The sequence below is a fragment of the Physeter macrocephalus genome, chromosome 8 (genome assembly GCF_002837175.3).
Source record: "Physeter macrocephalus isolate SW-GA chromosome 8, ASM283717v5, whole genome shotgun sequence".
NCBI classification, from domain to species: domain Eukaryota; kingdom Metazoa; phylum Chordata; class Mammalia; order Artiodactyla; family Physeteridae; genus Physeter; species Physeter macrocephalus.
The window spans coordinates 88,362,290-88,382,044 of NC_041221.1; the positions used below are offsets into that span (position 1 = coordinate 88,362,290).

A 19,755-nucleotide genomic window follows, 5' to 3' on the forward strand; every position below is an offset into this window, starting at 1 on the left:
GGGTCGGGAGGTGGGAAACGCCACCCTTCCATAACCTTCTGAGATACAGATTCCACCTTCCTTCATGTTTTAAAATTACCCTCCGCCTGGGACAATTATCAATTTCGATGTGACTGCATGCAGATGTCACATTCCCCTGACCACTTAAAAGCCCCAAAATTATAAAGCATGAGTGAATGGATTTCCTGATTATAGATTATAAGAAAACGAAGAACAGACCAACTTTAGAGTTCGTTTGTTTTATCGTTTCATTTGATTAAAAATATTGTTTCACATAAAACAATTTAAGCATTCACGATATAATTTGCATAAAGGATAATAGAATCCACCTCTCTTGGTTACAAGTTTCTAAACACTCATATTAAAACTAGTGTAAATACACAAAACTTCAAATGTGGTGTTAGGAGAAAAAAATTTTTTTCTTTCCAGTTAACTTGAAAACACTTGCTGCTTTTTCTTTTTCTTTTTTTTTTTTTAAATTGACTCCTATTTTAAGAAGTTGTAAATTCAAAGAACATATTCCTGGCTTAAGATGTTGTGAGGAGGACATTTTGCCTTGTCTCACAGAGCTCAATTGAGTATGTAGCTCTCTTTGAGCCCGAAGTTCTGAAACTTTCTCTTATTTGGATGTTTAGACATTATGAGTCTTTTCATGTCACTTTTTTTTTTTTCCTCTCCTGGACTTTCAATTATAAATACAAGAATATAAATCTAACAAGCACAAAACAGAAACTAGTCCTCATGGACCAAGGCGAATTTTTTCATTGGCACAATCTGTTTTTGTAGTCTCTCAAGTCGTCATCTTTGACTATTCATTCCTACTTCCTCTTCCAACTCCATATCCAATTAGTTACCAAATCTTGCTAACTTTTCTTCAAAAATGTCTCTCTCCATTTCCATTGGCACCATCCTAATTTAGGCTTTTGCTGCCATTTGACTAGGTCTTTCCATAATCCCCCGTTTGGGTTCCTGGTCTCTAGCTGAAGGGTTTTTCACCAGGCCTTAAGATGGGCTGCAGGAAGATTGTGAGCTCCTTGAAGCTGTATGCAAATTTTTGTGCATATGTGTTATAATGAACCTAATATAAACTCGCAAGATTTTCTTTAAAAATCTTTCTCAAGTGTTGCTTCTCTCATGTTCCTTTTTCAGATCATACTTAACACTAGTGGGTCAGTGCCCTGGCTTGGCTCTCCAAACTGTGCACCGTTTGACCCACTCTGTCTATCTAACCTAATTTCCAGTGGCCACAGCCAAGCTCACCATACTCTGAATAAGCCTGAGTCTTTGCTCTAGCAGTTCAATAACTGGCAGTGTTTGATTTCCTGTTTAATTCGAATTCATTTTTAAGGATCGGCAAAGGCCCAGTGCTTTCATGATACCTTTCAGTCAACCTCAGCCCACCTTGAACTCACTCTCCTCCAAAATCCTGCATAATTAGAGGCTAATACTACACAGAGCACTAGTCCGTTAAGCGTTTCAAATGCTCACAAAACACATATGCAGATTATGCTGGAAAAATTAGAATTATTCAGGAATGGGACTAGAAGTCAAGTTACGGAGGGAATGTGGGATCAGAACTGAAAACATAATGTGTAACTTGCTAATTTCAAACATCAAGGGTCTCTCCTCTTTATGCTACTTGAGAACATTTTCTATTTTAGATAATGATTACGCACTGATGACCAAGTACACCACTGAGACAAACTGTTTATCAACCATATAATATAAAAGTCAGAAAATCATGCAAGTGCCCACCTACTAAATTTGTTAATAGAGAGTTAATTAAAGCTTCTTTTTCATCTATTGCACCTGTTAATCATTTCAAAGCACATTACCTTAGCTAACTGCAAGCAGTAGACTCAAAGTAGAGATTTTCCCTAATGAAAAAAAACTCTGAGATGCTGGATCTTTTCTTCTACACTGTCGAGTATTTACTGCCATAGGTTGTCTCTATATCAAGATGAATTTCAATAATAATTTACTCATACAGACCTTTCTACCAAAAGACGGGCTGCATGATATCCTAGGAAAAAGAATGGTAGAAGGGTGGCAATTAAGAGGGCACAGGATTTTATTAGGTGGTTCAGAGAGAGACTTCCTGGAGAGAGGGAATTCATGACAGATCTCAGAGTCACGACTGTGTTTGAGAAGATTGAGTATTCCTATGAAGGTGAAATAGAGATCATTTCAGAGGATGCAGTTTTCAGAAGTTGAAAAAGTAGGCTAGGCTAACACAAGCCTCTCAGATCATGTTAACTTTCTATTGTAGACTTTATAATAAACTTTTACTAAACTTTATAACATAGAAAATGAACAGCCAAAGTTGTTTGTGAGTAGGAAGTGGCATCGTTAGCTGTGTATTGGGAAAACAGCAATAGTGGCAGTGGGAAGGATACATTACAGAGTTAGATGGTTATAAGGAAGCTAGTTAGGACACATCTGCCAGGAAACACATGAGGAATGAGGTCTGAATGAGGCAGCAGAGTTGGGAAGATTTACAAGGCAGATGGGCATCGAGGGCAAAGGAGGATTAAATAGATAAATCCAGTTCCTAGTCATGAGGTCTCCATTAGAGTTCCTTCAACTATACTGAGCCTTGGTTTTCACACGCTAAGTAATGATTTCATTAGTGTGAGAGAAACATAAAAGTCATCTGAATCAGAGACTCCCACCTACTCTCCCAAGGCAGCTCACCAACACGACCATGCAATATTAACAACAGCAAGCATTTTAGATAGTACTAATTACCAATAGTATTAACAACATCAAGCATGCATCTTAAGTACCCAGAACAGTACAGGCACCTATGCAATGTGTTTTGTTATTATACCTGGATATAAAACACTTTAATCCTCAAAACCACCCTGTGAGGTGCTAAGAGTATCCCTGTGTTACATAAAGAGAAAACTGAAGAACAGAGAGGTCCAGTAACTTGCCCAGCATCAAACAGCTATCAGCTGGCTGAGCCATGGTTTGAACCCAGCAGTGTGTCCAGAGTCCATGCTCTGAAGCACAACACGGCCCTGCTCCTGGGAATTGGTCATACTCTGAGATTTTGAAAACCCTTCTCTGTCAAACCTCATCCTAAAATTACAGGAACACAAAGGAAGAGAGGAAACGAAGGGTGAGACCAGGGACATGAGACTCAAAGGGCCTCCTAAGTCAGCAGTGATGTGGAACATGGTCAACCTGGGCGTCATAAATAGCAATTCTGGTTCAAAAGACACTGGACTTACATAAGGGGCACAGAATGGTGATGTTCCAAACCATATTTCTAGTCTCCTTCTGGATAAATAAATATTTACAAATAGGAAATATTGGGTTCAGCTACACTAAATGCCAGAGCAGCTGTTTTAACTTTCAGCGTGCTATTTTGAGTGGATGATTAAGTATGCTTTAAAGGTAGATTTTGTAATACTTTAGTCAATAATCTTCTCCCCTGTAATAGAGGGTAAAGATGTTTACCTACCTACTGTCTATTTAAGAGACCAGCTTCATCAGAACCACTCAACATGATAGGGAAACGCCCAGTATTTTATAGTATCCACTATCAGATATTTGGAAAATAAGTTCTCATACACAGGTTATAAAAATCACTTTGTTTAGTACTTTGTTAATGGTATCTTATTTTTGGGAATTTGGAGCAAACTGCCACAGGAAAACATTAAGTTGAACGTACAGCTGAACCTCTGACGTACTGATTTTCGGTTTTTACTTCAGCAAAATGCTTTGCCCACTTAAGATTTTATTTTTTCTTTCAACAGAACAATTTTGAAAATATTTACAGCATACAGTCTTGTTAAACTAGAGATGTTACATATGTGATAACGTTCACTACTATCAATTAATTTTACATTTGACTTTTTAAAAGTTTTAAGGTAAGTTAGTTTCCAACATCAGGACATTGTTTTGTGTCTCAAATAAACCTATGGAAATGCTGTAATTTTCATGTAATTTTATTTGTACATAGTAAAATTGCTCATACAACCCACTGCTCTACTGGAAGCAACACACCTAAAATAGTTTTTAGTGGGAAAAAATTATTACCTTCTAGACTTCAGTCGTATATTCACTTTGCCCGGAATGCCTGAAACGCTGTTAAAAGTACTACCAACTATATAAGTTATTCAGCTGTTGTAAATCACAATCAATTTTTTTTTTTTTTTGAGGGGAAAGGAGATCTTTTTCATGGGATGGCTCTAAGGGAAAAGGCAACCACAAAACATTTGGAGGTCAGAAATCTGGGAATGATGAAAATTTCAATATGCCTACTGCAGAATGGGGGCAAATCAGATTTCTGATTCTTATCCAGCTAAAGACTCCTGATTACAGATTCTTAAAAGTAAAATCAAGTCTCCAATCTATCGGGGGGTTTCTTGGGGAAATAATATAATAACGTATAATGTTAGACTAAGAAGAAACTCCTGTGAAACCTCAGTGCCTTTTGTGGTGTATTCTTAGAAAATACCCCAAGAATACACCCGAGCCAAGACTATTCTTGGCTATACCAGTTAGAGGGCAGCAGACGTTCTAAAAAGAGACTTGTCTCTTCTGCTTGACCATGTCACCCTGATGCTGAACCATGCCTTCATGGATTTCCTACTTACCCCACTTGTCCTTGATGTTTCTTAGATGTGTTTTGTTTAGTCTCTTCTGTGAAATTAAGTCTATCTGCCAACTAGAACTTTAAACATTCAGCACATACAATGGGCTTTGGATTGTGAGGCAGACGTAAAGAATTTTTACTCATTACTGAGTTGTTTTCCTAAAGATTGGAGTCTGTGTTATAAAGCAGGTTTGTGTTGGCAGACCACTTTCATTTTTCCTGAAAGTCATGTGGGTCAGGCATTATCATCCCAATTTTTGACAGATGAGGAAACTGAGGTTCCGGGAGTTCCTGAGACTTGTCAGTAAGTGGGAGAGCTCTGATTTGAATCCAAAGCACAAGCTGCTTCCACTACATTATTACAAAAGCCAGATGTTTCAGATTTAGAATGCATCCTTGAATTGTTCCTTCTCTTGGAAGAAAGGCTCCACTTGCAAATAAGAAAGAAATCGACAATTTGATGTTTCCCATGCACAAAGGCACTCTATCGTTCTGTTCTTAGTACTGACTTACTGAAGGGATAGTTTTTCATCGCACCACAAAAATGATATGGAACCTTGCTATCTTAAAAAAAGTTCCACTTAACAATGAATGATAGATTTATGACTCACTTAATTGTTCACTTCTTGCGATTTGGGGGCTGTCTCTTTACTAAAAAATGAGGGGGTGTCTTCATTATTGACACAATTGTTCATTCTTTCAGTCATTTTTATAAACAAAAATATTGAGACAGTTCAAATTAGAGAGAACATGACAGAAGAGAAAGAATAATTACTTGTGGTTTTAACATTTACACAACTGCTGCAAACACATCAGAAGATGATAATGTTCAAATGAAATGTGTTGCACTGCATCGCACTGTGCTCTCTTTCTGCCTCAGATTTATTAATATCTCCTCCTCTCTACTCCCACCCTTGAGGGTAGGGGCCGCGGCAGGCATCTCTGTGAGGCCTACTAGCGCACTACTCACACCCTGCACATTTAAATAAATATTACTGGGACTAGATTAAACTAAGCTTTATTTTTTGCTTAGGAGGTCAAGAATATAGATAATTATAATACTAACAAGAGCCAACATTTATTAACAAGCACTTACTCTAGGGCAGAAACTGTGCTAGGTGCTGCCTTGTATTGATGATCTCATTTAATTTTCACCAACAATCCTGCAAAATGGGAATTCACAGACTTTCCAAGGGTGATGTCATCTCTAAAGTAACTTGTATATCATGTATTTTTCTTGGTGATTTTATTATTCTGAATATCTGCCTCCAGAATATTTTCCCAAATTACTGCTTGAGCAAAAATTTTGCTCCATGATTTCACAGTTTTCTCTGAGTTGCTTAATACTAAAGGTTTCTTTTCCATGATTGTTATGTAAATTAATGTTATCATGTTTGAATATGTAAATTGACCACAGCTTTAGATTTGCTATTATTACTATATTATAATAACCTAATATAGCAGGGATTTTTTTCCCCCTCACACTACAAATACGACAAATCCATTCTTTGCCATAATTAGAGGTTGTAAGTGGAGTCTAAGGTCAAAAAATCGTGAAAGGGGGGAATAGTGTTTAGTAAGACAGTTACTAAGTAGATATTAAGTTCAGTTAAAATAACTGAAATGGAGCAATAATAAATAAACCTAGTGAATACTTAGCACCCTATGGACACTTCTATAGATGATAAATTGAAACTGTTTAGCCAAGGTTTTGGTACAATATAGTTTCCTTTAGTAAAAAGTTAATTAAAGGAATATATCTGATTTGATCTTTCAAATATGAGACTGTTTCATGACTATACACTCTTAGAATTGAAATTCAAGAGAAAGATTCTATATAAGTCTAACTAAAATTTAGGACTGGCAAAGGTTTGTCTAAAAACAGCAAATTATACTCTTGGCTGACAGCCTTGAAGCCCCGAAAAGTCCCTGGTAGGTAAAACATTGATTTCCAAGAGGGGTTTTTTTAACCACATCCCTCCGTCAGGATCTGCTGTCTATTGATGTACAGTTTCATATCACTAATGATTTTGAAAAGAGCTTTTCCTTCTGTATTATCTCCAAATAAAATCTTATGGCGATGTCAAAAACAGGAAAGAGAGAAACCAACACTGTGCGAGGACAAAGAAAAATGCTAAGAGAAAAAAGACAAATGTTGAGTAAAACTAATATTTTAGGAGGAAATGTTAACTTCTTGAATTAATCTTAAAAAGACCAAAGTTTTATTATCAATCACACTCTTAGGTTAAATCAATGGGATATGAGTGAAGAGACCAATTTTCACATTGCTTTGCTGAATATAATAGAAAGACAGGTGATAAAAAGGAATACAACTTGTGAGGTCAGAAATCATGATATGCAAAAGACTCTAAAATCTGCTGAAACACTCTCTAGGGAAGTTATAATCTGAAATTTTGTTTTCCCCTCTGGAAATCAAACTCCTTAAGAATTAAGGGAAACCAAAAGGGTTGAAAGCAGATGGTGCCCTGACTTAGCCTGTAACATTCATCTGTCTCCTCTTTGACCTGCCTCTCCCACTTCAACGTTGACCCCTAGAGAATGGTGTCAAGGTACTGTTTTACCTATCATCTTCCAGGTCTTGTACACGGGAAGTAGACACTGATTTTCTTGGCAGTGGCTGATTATCACGTGCTGTAGATTCTCCAACTAGAGGACAGTATTTTTTTTCCTTTAAATAAATCTAGATAACCTTGGTTTGGGTTAAAAATATCATTGTTACTTAATTGCATAGATAATAATAAAGCAATGCTGTTGGATCTTTATTTATGCTTTGGGTGAACTCCCAAGGTAAAACTGCAAATGAGTTCAGAATTTTTATTCAGGACAATTTTTTTTTTTTAAATTCAGGACAATTTAAACTAACATAATACTTTAAAAGAATCCAACTATTAATTCAGATTTTTTCATTGGCTGCTTAACAATTTTTTAAAAAGTAATATAAAATTATATTTTTATACTAACAAAAAAGTTTTCTTATTTGAGAGTAACTAAATGGTATCAATCTCCTTTTCTTGAATATTGCATTCTGAATTTGTGTTTTGTTAGACGACAAAAATATAAACTTGTTAAAGCCAATACTTTTAAACTGAATTTTTAACCACTTCACTGAAAGTTTAAATCATTGAGCAAGAATTGCAGAAGTCTGTTTTGTTGATAAGAAAGTCAGCCAAGAAATTTTTGATAAGTATTCTCAAAAACAAATACTTGCAAAGCAATAGTACTGGTATAGAATAATTAAATATTGTGTGACCTTTTCCTCTTCTCATTTCTATTTTATAATATGCTAAATTTTTCTTTTCCAATGCTAAATGAATTACAAAAAACTCATGTTAGGAAAGTTTTGTGATTATATGACCATAAAACACTGCATGTAAATGGACTTTAAAGACTTTTGTGTCTTATCCTTAATGTGAATACTAAGTTCAGAGGCTCAAAGTTATGACCCAAAGTCTTAACTGGATGGAGTCTTTTCAGAGTCTGGAAGCCAGGTCTCCTTACTCAGCCACTGCTCAGTGGTTTATCCACAGCAGTACACTGCCACCACCAAGTCTCCATGTATTTAGCTGATATAAATTAAGCATTCCAGAAGTGACAGCGCTTGACAACCAAATGCATAAAATAGTAAACAATAAACATCAAAATAAGGAAACAGCTGTTAGTTTCTTTTTATATAAAATTATATCTAATTTATAGTAAATGCCAATTAAAATTATTAATCAATATACATAAATATCCTTTGCCTTATTGTCAAATAGCTACGTAGGCTGTAGTATTCTCCTAAATTTTCAAAGAGGTTCCTAAAGGGTTTTTTCTGCTCCCTCACCTCCCTTTTTTGGTCTCAATCAGGAAACAGTATATCCTTGAGCATACTGGTACTTTTGACTCAATAAAAAAGCAACTATGTTATCAAAGTGAAAACAAAGGGTACCAAGAGGGAAGTGAATAATCCAACACAAGGCATGGCTGTGCTAACGATTATTTCTATTAAATCTAACAAAAATTCAGTTGAACCTGATCTTAAAATCATCTGTAACCACTAAGATTAGCATGTTAAAAGCTTTAATGCACAGCGATATGACAAAGTGTAATTTTGAAAGCAGTGACTTTTCATTTTGTCTCTTGAAAGGAAAGGATTAAATAGTGGATGAATAAGTGTCAACTGAAACCTACAAGTGTCACTAATACTAATGTATTATAATGACTTGCTGTATGTTTCCCTTACATCAAGAGCACAACCCCATCCTGTTTCTTCTTTATCACCACTTGCCTTCATCTCTGAAATGACTTCAACTTAAGCAATAAGAGGGTCACTATTTTAAGAGGGAATTTGTGATGGTCTGAGGCACCAACCTCCATTTCATTTACTGCTGTATATCAGCTCTTTAGGTTTTCCATTAAGTAAGTTAAAGTTAGTAAAACTTCATTGGTCAATAGTGCTCAGCCATTTAATTAAATAATTAATGCACTATTCATTATACACAGTATCAGAAGAATACATTATTTTTGTGAATTACAGATCAAGGGTGTATCTTTTTGTATTTAAAATTACATTATCTCTTTGAAGTATTCTTTCTTTTTTTCACATAAAACAGTATTACAAATTTATGTCTAGAAGATCAACTTTTCCTTTTTCAGCTAACAAAAATTTACTGAATATCTGCCATGTCCTCTCACTTATTTCTTGAGCTGGGAATACAAACTGAATAGGACACAGTTTGCCCCTAGAGGGATGAATGTCCAGGAGAGAGATGTGTGCCTAGATACTGCAATTACAATGCAAGGAAATAAATAACGTAGGCACAGGCTGCCAAGAGAGAATCAAGGAGAGGTGCATCATTCCTTTTGGAAGAGTCAGGAAAGGATTTCCTGAATGGTTGAACTGAATTCTGAGGGATGACAAGTGGTGCTCAGCAGCATGAAGCAGGAGAGTTCTAGGAATGCATACACAAAGGCAAGAAGCCTTGACACTGTTTGGAAAGTGGCAGCACAATGCAGTTAAGAGCATGGCCTCTGGAGACAGACTGCCTGGGTTCCATCTTGGGCCATTACTTAACCTCTCTGTGCCTCAGTTCCCCCAACTATAGAAAGGGCATTAATATGGATATATACATTAAAGGGCTGCTATGCAAAAAGATGAGTTAATTTTTGTAAGTCACATAGTAAGAGCAATTTAAATGTTTGCCATTATTAGAGTTGGAGTGCAGGGTTTTTGACGGCAGTGGCAGAAGGTAAGAAGGTTGAAGACTGGAGAGTAGGGATGGGCCAGAGATAAGAGGCTCATGGTTAATTCTGAAAGAGCTGGGAAACCATGGCTGGATTTTGAGCATCTGAACGATGACCTACAATTAGTTTAAGGTTTGGATAAAGACGAATGAGTCACGAGGAGACTGGAGTGGGTGGGATGCAGTGTGAAGCTGGGAGATGAATTAGGGATCTCTGGAAATAGTTCTGGAGTGTTGCTATAACCCTGAACCAGGGCAGTGGGAAAGTAATGGAGAGAAAGGATTAGCTTTAGGAAATACCTTCGAGGCAAAGTTGGTAAGATTTGATGACTCACTGGATGGTGGGGTGAGGGGGAGGTACAGTGCAAGGAGTGGATGGGAAAGATGCTATACTTTATGACTGAGCTGAGAGCTCTTTGGTCTCTTGGTATTTATAAGAAAACAATAAATGCCAAATTTACTTCCTTCCCAGGACTTCCCTGGTGGTGCAGTGGTTAGGAATCCGCCTGCCAATGCAGGGGACACGGGTTCGATCCCTGGTCCAGGAAGATCCCACATGCCGCGGAGCAACTAAGCCCGTGCGCCACAACTACTGAGCCTGCGCTCTAGAGCCCGAGAGCCACAACTACTGAGCCCTCGTGCCACAACTACTGAAGGCTGCACGCCTAGAGCCTGTGCTCTGCAACAAGAGAAGCCACCGCAATGAGAAGCATGTACAATGCAACGAAGAGAAGCCCTCGCTCGCCGAAACTAGAGAAAGCCTGTGTGCAGCCACGAAGACCCAACACAGCCAAAAATAAATAAATAAATTTATTTTAAAAAATGTATTTCCTTCCCTCATGCGACTATACCCTTTTTACAAGTTGAGATGACTAGATTTTGGGAAAAAAATTACAGGCCAAAAAATATTTAACTTAATTGCAGAGTCTTGCCACTTGACCTCAGAGTTTCTAACTTTATGAGACTTTGAATTTCAATGACAATATTCAAAATTTGGAAGACATCTTCTGGCCATTTTGCTTTAGTTATCTTTTCTGAAAATGTAGAGACATTCCTGCTGGCCTTGTTTCCCTCGATATTATGTGATTGTCTGACATCAGCACCGATATATTCATCTCCGACATATGATACTGGCTGGCATGAGAAAGAAGGGGCAGACGGCTGAGCCTGTGAGTAGGACATAGCAGCTAAGCTCAAGACTCAGTGGCATGTGCAACAGGTGTTCTGTAGAACCAGGGTTAGAAAGGGCTTCTTCCTCTATTTTTAAAAAGTGGGGAAGTAACTCTTTCATAACTATACAGAAACTGTGACAATTATATGCTCATGGCTACAAGATACAATTATCAAAATACAAGGTTTATTATCATCAAGGTGGAGCAACTGAGTGTTTCTTTTATTTCCTTCTATTTTTGAAGTAGAAGATTCTTGTGCTACAGCAGAGGTCCTGAAGCAGGGGGATGAATTTGCTAAGCCTGTAAGATTCTTTTTTTAGTTCAGTGACGCTATAGCCTATATGTGGCTAACTTTTATGCTTACAAGATTGAGTGTCTTCTTTGTCCCCAGAGGGCCATTTACCTTAGTGGACTGTCAGGGAATTGACAATGACAGCATAATTGAACAACAACACTTATTTTCAACATAGAATTCTAAAGCATTCTAGCTATTAAGCAGTAACAAGAAGCCACGTTCATCAAAGATGAGTGACCCATCACCCCCAACCCCACGTGTGGTTTTTTTTTTTTTTTTTTACTACTTCTAATAACTTTCATCACCACTACTGGCTGTTGCCATATGAGCAAGCAAACTGATGCATCGAGGTACTCGATAAAATATCATAACATCGAAACCATTTTTCTTATTTATCTTTTTCTTGGTCTTTGAGACAATCCAGTTTTCAGCCCCCATGACCCTCTCTAGCCAGTGTTATAGCAGAGACTTGAATCCAAGCTACAATGGTCTAGCTTTGATCTGGTTCTGTAATTTTCAGGCTACAAACCATACCGTATTTTTGTTTTTTTTTTTTTTTTTGTGGTATGCGGGCCTCCCTCTGCTGTGGCCTCTCCCGTTGCGGAGCACAGGCTCCGGACGCGCAGGCCCAGCGGCCATGGCCCAGACCAGAGCTCGAACCCGGTTCCCCTGCATCGGCAGGCGGACGCGCAACCACCGCGCCACCAGGGAAGCCCCATACCGTATTTTTTGAGGGAAAAAAAATGAGCACTTTGCTTCAATGTCCAGCAAAATAGTATATTCAGTCTACTCATTAATTTGAATCTACCTAATTTTTAAAAGCTAGATAAAATAGGAAGCTAGTGCCATTGATTCTGTTTGTTAATTCACTGTGTAGTTTTAATACTTTTCCTTCATTACCCACTGAATTAGTGAAGAGCCAACATCAGGAATCAGAAACATTACTCCCAGATGGATATATTTATAAAAATGTTTTTATATGCCAATTTTTTAATCTTCTTTCGTATAATTAGCAGGCTATTATAGTTGAACCCGGCAAAATATTTTAATTAGGCTGTCCATAGATATTTCAATAAACTTGAATTTTTTTGACATTTCAGACATAACCTTATGTTATCATGCCTGCCTCCTACTATTTTAAATGTAGAGCATGTTCCAGCTGCAGGAATTACCATGGTTACTTGTTGTGCCAATAGTGAACTGCAGTTAGAATCAGAAAGTATTGTCCTGTCTTACCGCTGCATTGAAAATGACATCAATATCTCAATAATCACAATTATATGAATTAATATGGAACCCTGGAGAAGTGTGACTATGAGACAATTGGCCATAATGGAAGAAGTTCTTAAGAGCTGAACTATATTTAAGGGGCTTTTTCGAGGAGTACACTGTGTTCATATTCTCTAAGAACTCATTTTAATGCCAAATGTGGTTTTATTTTATTAACAGTATTGCTGAAGGGTTATAATCTCACTCCTTCCTTTTCTTTATGTATTCTCCTTTAGAAGTGTACAGGAGTTTGGTACTTTGTGTAGAAAGTGATTCACATTAAACGTGAAATGATTAACAAAGAACATGATCAGCAAGGCTTGTTAAAGGTACTTTTGTGGCTATAGATGGTACCTAGGATTAAATTGATTTGATCAGAACCCCCAATTCTGATTATGTTGACTAGTTGAAGTTTTATTAAGGAAAGGTCTAGTTAATAAATAATCTTCTGAGTTACTATCCAACCACTCCTGCTTCATAAAAGTGCTTTAGAAATTCTTGGGGCCATTTTCCCATGCCTCTCACTGATCTCTCAACTTGACTTTGTTCAAAAGACTTACTTCTGCAAATCACCAAGTAAAGGAACCCTAAACAATGAAATGTACTCTAGCTCTGAAGTCTCCACTCACCTGCACTGGTGCCTGCACCGGACGTGAGGTCTCCACCCATCAGACCACCTATGGATGAAAGAGGAAGATCAAAAGGAGAAAGGCTAAAGGCCCACAGAGCAACACACTTTACCTTTAGCAACCTTAGTATTCTGTCCTCACCCAAGAGTCCTAAATTTGTCAAGTATTACCTAGGTCAGATGGCTGATATTCGTTTCACTGTGACATGCTGTGCTCAAACATTAAAAATACATTCAATCACTGACTGACATTTTGCAGAATCTTTCTTTCTAAGAAAGATTACATTTAAAAAGCTAGAGTTTAGGACTTCCCTGGTGGCGCAGTGGTTAAGAATCTGCCTGCCAATGCAGGGGACACGGGTTCGAGCCCTGGTCCAGGAAGATCCCACATGCTGCAGAGCAACTAAGCCCGTGTGCCACAACTACTGAGCCTGTGCTCTGGAGCCTGCGAGCCACAACTACTGAGCCCACGTATCACAACTACTGAAGCCTGCGCGCCTAGAGCCTGTGCTCCGCAGCAAGAAAAGCCACCGCAACGAGAAGCCCGCGCACCGCAACGAAGAGTAGCCCCCGCTCCTCGCAACTAGAGAAAGCCCACATGCAGCAACGAAGACCCAACACAGCCAAAAATAAATAAAAAAAAAATACATGAATAAATTTAAAAAAATCTAGTCTTTGAATGGTCTCTAAATTTTTATCATATTTCCAAGTCTAGTTTTCCCTAAGGTGATATTTTCTAGAAAGTGAAGGAAAAGAGTAAGGTTTACTCTATGCTCAAATAACCATATATTTGATGTTTAATTCTTTGTAAGTATATTTTATACAATTAATTCTGTGCAATGCTAATTGTCTAGAGCTTTGGTCATTTCATGAATCTTCTAACAGTGAATTATCTCATTTACTATCCGGATTTTACTTACTAACGCAATAAAACAGGTTTTACTCACTACAAATTTAGAAACATATGTTTATTCACTGTTAGCTTAAGAAAGTAGGTTAAAATTTGGCTGTGTTTATTTATGAGAGTTGGGATGTTTCAAAAAGATACTGAATATAATGATTATTTTTATTTTTTAAGGAACAAAATTTAGCCAAAAGAACAGAATATCAGCTAGATTATTCTCTAATTGCTATAATTATTATTTGGTTCTGGGTTTGGAATTAGAAGAAACTGTTCATTACATTTTAGGAAAATGTTTATTATTTCCAATCAAATAAATATTTTGGAAATAAACGATGAGATTTTTAAAAACAAATGAGCATGAGTTCATCAAATAGGAGATTCAATAGCATTTGAGTATGATCTGAAAGGAATACATATGGTTATTGAAAATGCTTATGAAAAATTTCAGCATATTCAGAAGTAGAAAATAGCACAAGTTGCTTATACACATCTCTCAGATTCAAGATTTATCAAGTTTTTTTTAATGTGGCTGATTTTGATTGTATTCTCCACATGAAGTTTCTGTACTAAAAAAGTAACACATGTTTAATTCTAATTATAAGGCAGATAGTCAAGTATTCTAAAGGAAAAATTCTGTGAATAAATCGCTTTTAATAAAAAGTGTGACTAAGACATTAAAACTTTCCTATTAAATGCTTTTAAAGAAATAAAATGTAAATATATAATGTTTGCTGTACGTGATTTAGATATACAATGACTTTTTGGTGCTTATTTTAGAAATATGAAGGAATTGTTTAGTTATATTCAACTCACATTTATTTAGTTCTTACAGTGAGTCTGACAAATCAAGAGGACATTCTTCCCTTCAAGGTTCTGTAAGTTCAGTGGGGAAATGGACACATACTCAATACAGTACATCATATTGTGTATCGTCTGATCTGACTACTAAAAGTGGTCGAACTTTTCCTGAGAGATGATTTTTCTCTGGGACACTGTGAATTGTGTAACGGTAAGCATCTCCTAGAAGTGTAGACACACATTTGTGGCAGGTGTATACGTCCTTGTGATGCGCTCTTAACTACTGACTTAGTTTTGTTTTTAATTCACCGTTCTTATAAATTATGCTATCCTATCACATTTCTTTCTCTGCCTTAAATCCTTCTGTACTGTAAGTTACTGTATAAATAAATAAATATCGACCAAAATAATAAATAACTGAGATAAATGCTATCAGAGGACACAGGGGAAGGTTTCACAGAAGAGGTGATATCTGGCTAGGAGGAAGAGGGAAAATGGCATTTTAGGCAGGAGAAGAGGAGAAGCAAAAGCATGGAGACAGGATATTTGATGTTCTGTTTGAGAAAGTATGTGGTTAAAATATAGCCAAATGAGGAGATTGGTGACAGATAGGCTCAACGGATAAACTGCAGATTATGAAACATTTTGAAAGATATGCTGAGTTAGGTTTTATCATGTGGAAGACCTAGCTGGGGATGGTTAGTAAGCAGTGAAGGGATGTAAGACATGGAAAACTGGAAAACGTGACATCTTGTAGGTAAAATAGCCTACAATAGGGTGGCTCCTTCCAATGGTTTGTTACCATTGCGTTCTTATGAGAACATACCTGTGTTACCCGCACTCGGAGGTCGATGTGTTACACCAGGAGACATACTATTCCTCTGCAGAGAAGGGTGGGCCAGTGGCAAAAGGTTGGGGTTCCCCAGTGAGCTGACGGGGTTGCTGTATACCAAACTGTTGTGGCTGGACACTGGGATGGAGACTGGCATCTCAAAGTTGGGAGGTGGAACAGCCTGTAGGAGCAGGAAAAAAACCCACGGGTAAACGAAATGAACAGAAACAGAGCCCTCCAGGTACAGACAGCTTTTACTTTTCTGAGAAAAATTTCAAATTCCAAACTGCTTGGTGTCTAGAAGACCATTAAGAAGAGCTATCAAGATGTGCGCGGATCCTAAATTGATTTCTTTAATGTGCTTAGAATGCCTTCTTTGCAACTATTAGAAAACGTTTCACTTTTGTTTCAAACAAAGCCCCATTTCATTAGACTCCGTTGTCTTTGAATTCCGTTCTATTAAGTAGTGATTGTTCATCTGTGATATCTGAATCTGGTGCCAGAAATGACTGCAAGATCAAAGGTATATGATTGTGATGACTTCACAGAGAAAAAGGATTAAGATGCAAACTGGAGCCTCTGGTTTAACTGCTTATTGAAGCATATTTATGCAGAAGTTTAATGATATAAAATCATCTCCAGGCGTGTGAGTAGCACATATACTTTAATTATTATTTTTTAAAGTCTGTCTTTTGAAAGTTAACTCTAAAGATAATAGACATTTTAAGATATAGGATTCAACAGAGCATGTATCATTCAATAATTCATATTTTAACATGAGAGTTCAGAATGTACGTTACATTTCACATTTTGGGATATACTGACACTGACAAATGACAAGACCTATATCTTCAATGACAGAGTTGCAAGCATTTAGTGAACTGAGGCTTTGTGGATGTCTAATTAGAGTAATTCAAGTCCCAATCATTGATTTTTTGGTATTATTTTGGCAATTTAATCCAAACATGCTTATTTTTCTGCTTGCATTAGCTAGATAATCATAGTTGTAATTCCCTCCCTCTTTTTCTTCATTTTTAACATTATAAATGAAAATACTGTTTCCATATATTGCCAGAGGACTCATGATGTCAGAGCATACAGCATTCTTAATATAAAATGGATATATGTATGTGTATGTGTGTGAATCTAATATGTATACTAGGGTTTATATAGAACATTCCCTCAGGAAGTCTCTAATAAGCCACTGTACAAACTTAAATGCGTAAGTGCATGTGGCTCAAAGTTTTCTTTTTTTACTATTTTTTTTCTGTAATCCTAACATCAAGTTTTGTTTTTCCTGGTTCAATGGCTGGCCTGCATCATACGCTGTGCTCTGCAATAGTTCTTTGTTTATCCTGGTGATAATTACAATACTGTCCTCTTTCTAGGCTTCTTGCTCCCTTTTTCTTTACTTTTCCTATTTGTCTTTTCTTCCCTGATCTGGACATGGCGATACTGACAAGAACAAACGTGTCATAACTCTTTACTTTTACATGTTTTTGATTCTTCATTTTTTAGAGGGAAATAAAAATGTTCAAGTGTTATGTTAACACAGTCATTTTTTTATTAGGCTTTATCTGTTGTAAACAGGGTAACAAAAACAATTTTGGATAAATATCATGATATAATCGAACATGAATGTTTGATAAGACATCAAAGAATGAATATATCCAATTCCCAGAGTCTTTAAACAGCAACAAATATTAGTGTATGCTGTAAAATAAATGTCTATACAGTCAATAAAATATTGCATTCCTTTATTAAAAGGCCAAATAAGAATTACTCTAGCACACTTAAGAAATCGAAGTAGCCTTCTAGGTTTTCACCATTTGCCCCTCCACCCTCTTCACTGCTCTGGGCCCAGGAGGCTGATGCTCCAGACCGTATCCATCCGATTCCCCTGGCCCTCTGGCTTTGGCTGGGCCAGTGTAGGCACCGTCAGAAGTACAGAGAGGAGGAGGAGAGAGGTCAGGGTATTCTTCTACTGTAGCATCCCTCTTGCTGGGCCACAGGATGGCAGAGGCTGCATTCCCCTAGTGAAGGTCACGCCCCTTTTGGGCCCTCTCTCCTACAGACATAGACCTTACTGTGCTCCGGTAACTTCTTCCTCCTCTTGCTCCTTCAGACCTAGATGTGGTAACAGCTTCTAGGTTGCAAGCCCTAATGTACTTCACTATTTCTCGAGTTTCCCTGATCTCTACCCATCTGTAAATAGTCCCTTCATTAAACTCTCTTCAATTACCCTTTTGAGTGTGCCATCTGTTTCCCACTGGAGCCATACTAGTAACCCTCTAGATCTAGAATCGTGGTACTCTATACAGGTAGACTATCTCCTTAGGGAGCATTTTGGAAATTTGTGGGTGTCAGAATGATTGGGGGGCATGGCTGGTATTTTCCTGGTGGGTAGGTATGCTGTATATTCTATTACAGGTGGGACAGTTCTACACAACAAAGAATTGTCTCTTACCCCATCCAACTTTCAAATGTCCCACTGGACATTCATGTGGGTGAAAAACCTGTTTAATAATGATCTGAGTCAGAACTAACTTTGTTCTGCAGACACAAGGTATTTTTAATACACCGAAATGCAGATTTTATTATACACTGAAATTCCCAGAAATGCAGTTACTGGGTATGGTGAGGGAATGTTTCACTTTGTTTGGTATGGAGCTTTATTAAAAATTATTCACCACTTTGGAAAATCATGTCATCAATGACAATGCTGCTCTTGTGACTTTTGTTGTAAATACAGCACACTGCTTTCTCTGAACTCACTCCATTAAAAAATTTTCCTCACCATTTCACTGAAAATGCTCATGTCATAGTCGTGAATAACCTTCAGGTTGCTAAATCCAATGGTAACTTCTCAGTCCTCAACTGGGACACAGATGGTCACTCCTTAATAAACTTCCTCCCTTTCCATGGACCTGAACTTTCCCTTTTTTTTTTTTTTTTTGCGGTATGCGGGCCTCTCACTGTTGTGGCCTCTCCCGTTGCGGAGCACAAGCTCCGGACCCGCAGGCTCAGCGGCCATGGCTCACGGGCCCGGCTGCTCTGCGGCATGTGGGATCTTCCCGGACCGGGGCACGAACCCGTGTCCCCTACATCGGCAGGCGGACTCTCAACCACTGCGCCACCAGGGAAGCCCTTTCCCTCCTATTTTGATAGCTGCTTCTACTCAGCCTTCGCTGCGGGTTCTTCCTCTTCTCCCTGCTCTCGGAATGTAAGAGTACCACAGCCCTTTTTCTATCTCTAGCTCAGATCTCTCTCCTGACTCCAGCCTTGCATATCCAGCTATACCCTCAATATTTCTACTTAAATGTCTGACAGACATCTCAAAACTAGCTCCAACGTAACTCTTCCCATCTCTAGCTGATGACAGCTCAATGCTTTTGTTTGCACACAATAAAATCCTTGGAGTCATCCCAGAATCTTCTCTTTCTCCCATTCCCCACGTCCAGTCTACCAGGAAATCCTACTGGCTTAACTTCCATAGAGTCTCCAACCACCTCTCACCTTCTAATGGCTGCTTCTAGCGCCATCATCTCTTGCCTTAATCACTGCAGTCACTTCCTAATAGTCACCCACTTCTATCCTTGCCCTCCCTTCTATTTTCAACCTTGCAAACAGATAGAGCCCTTAAAAGCATAAATCAGGGGCTTCCCTGGTGGCGCAGTGGTTGAGAGTCCGCCTGCCGATGCAGGGGACACGGGTTCGTGGCATAAATCAGATGATGGCACGTCTCTATTCCAAACCCTGTGAGAGCCCCCATCTTAGTTAGAGTAAAGCCCAACTTCTTCCAATGTTCCACAAGGCCCTATAAATTCCAGTTTTTGCCGGGCTCCGTTACTGATTTCCTACCATCCTCTTCCTCCCTGCCTCATTCCTGTCTCATTTCTCTGGCTAACTCCTTCAAGTTTCTGCTCAAAATCTGGTCTTTTCCATAAAGAACAGACTTGTGGTTGCCGGGGGTGGGGAGGGTGGGGGGGGTTGGGGGGCAGGTGTGGG

The 19,755-nt window shown here is 38.1% G+C and overlaps 1 protein-coding gene across 17 annotated transcripts in view; it reads right to left on the minus strand.

Annotated features, from left to right (window-relative positions):
• Positions 1-19,755, minus strand: part of MEF2C (myocyte enhancer factor 2C) — a 166,135-nt gene that overhangs the window by 14,552 nt on the left and 131,828 nt on the right. For all 17 annotated transcript variants that reach the window (XM_028493051.2, XM_028493064.2, XM_028493061.2 and 14 more), the window contains 2 exons: positions 15,742-15,928; positions 13,215-13,262 (listed from right to left, as the gene is read on the minus strand). In XM_028493051.2, the coding sequence (XP_028348852.1) occupies positions 13,215-13,262; positions 15,742-15,928 (235 nt within the window). The remainder of the gene's footprint in view (positions 1-13,214; positions 13,263-15,741; positions 15,929-19,755) is intronic.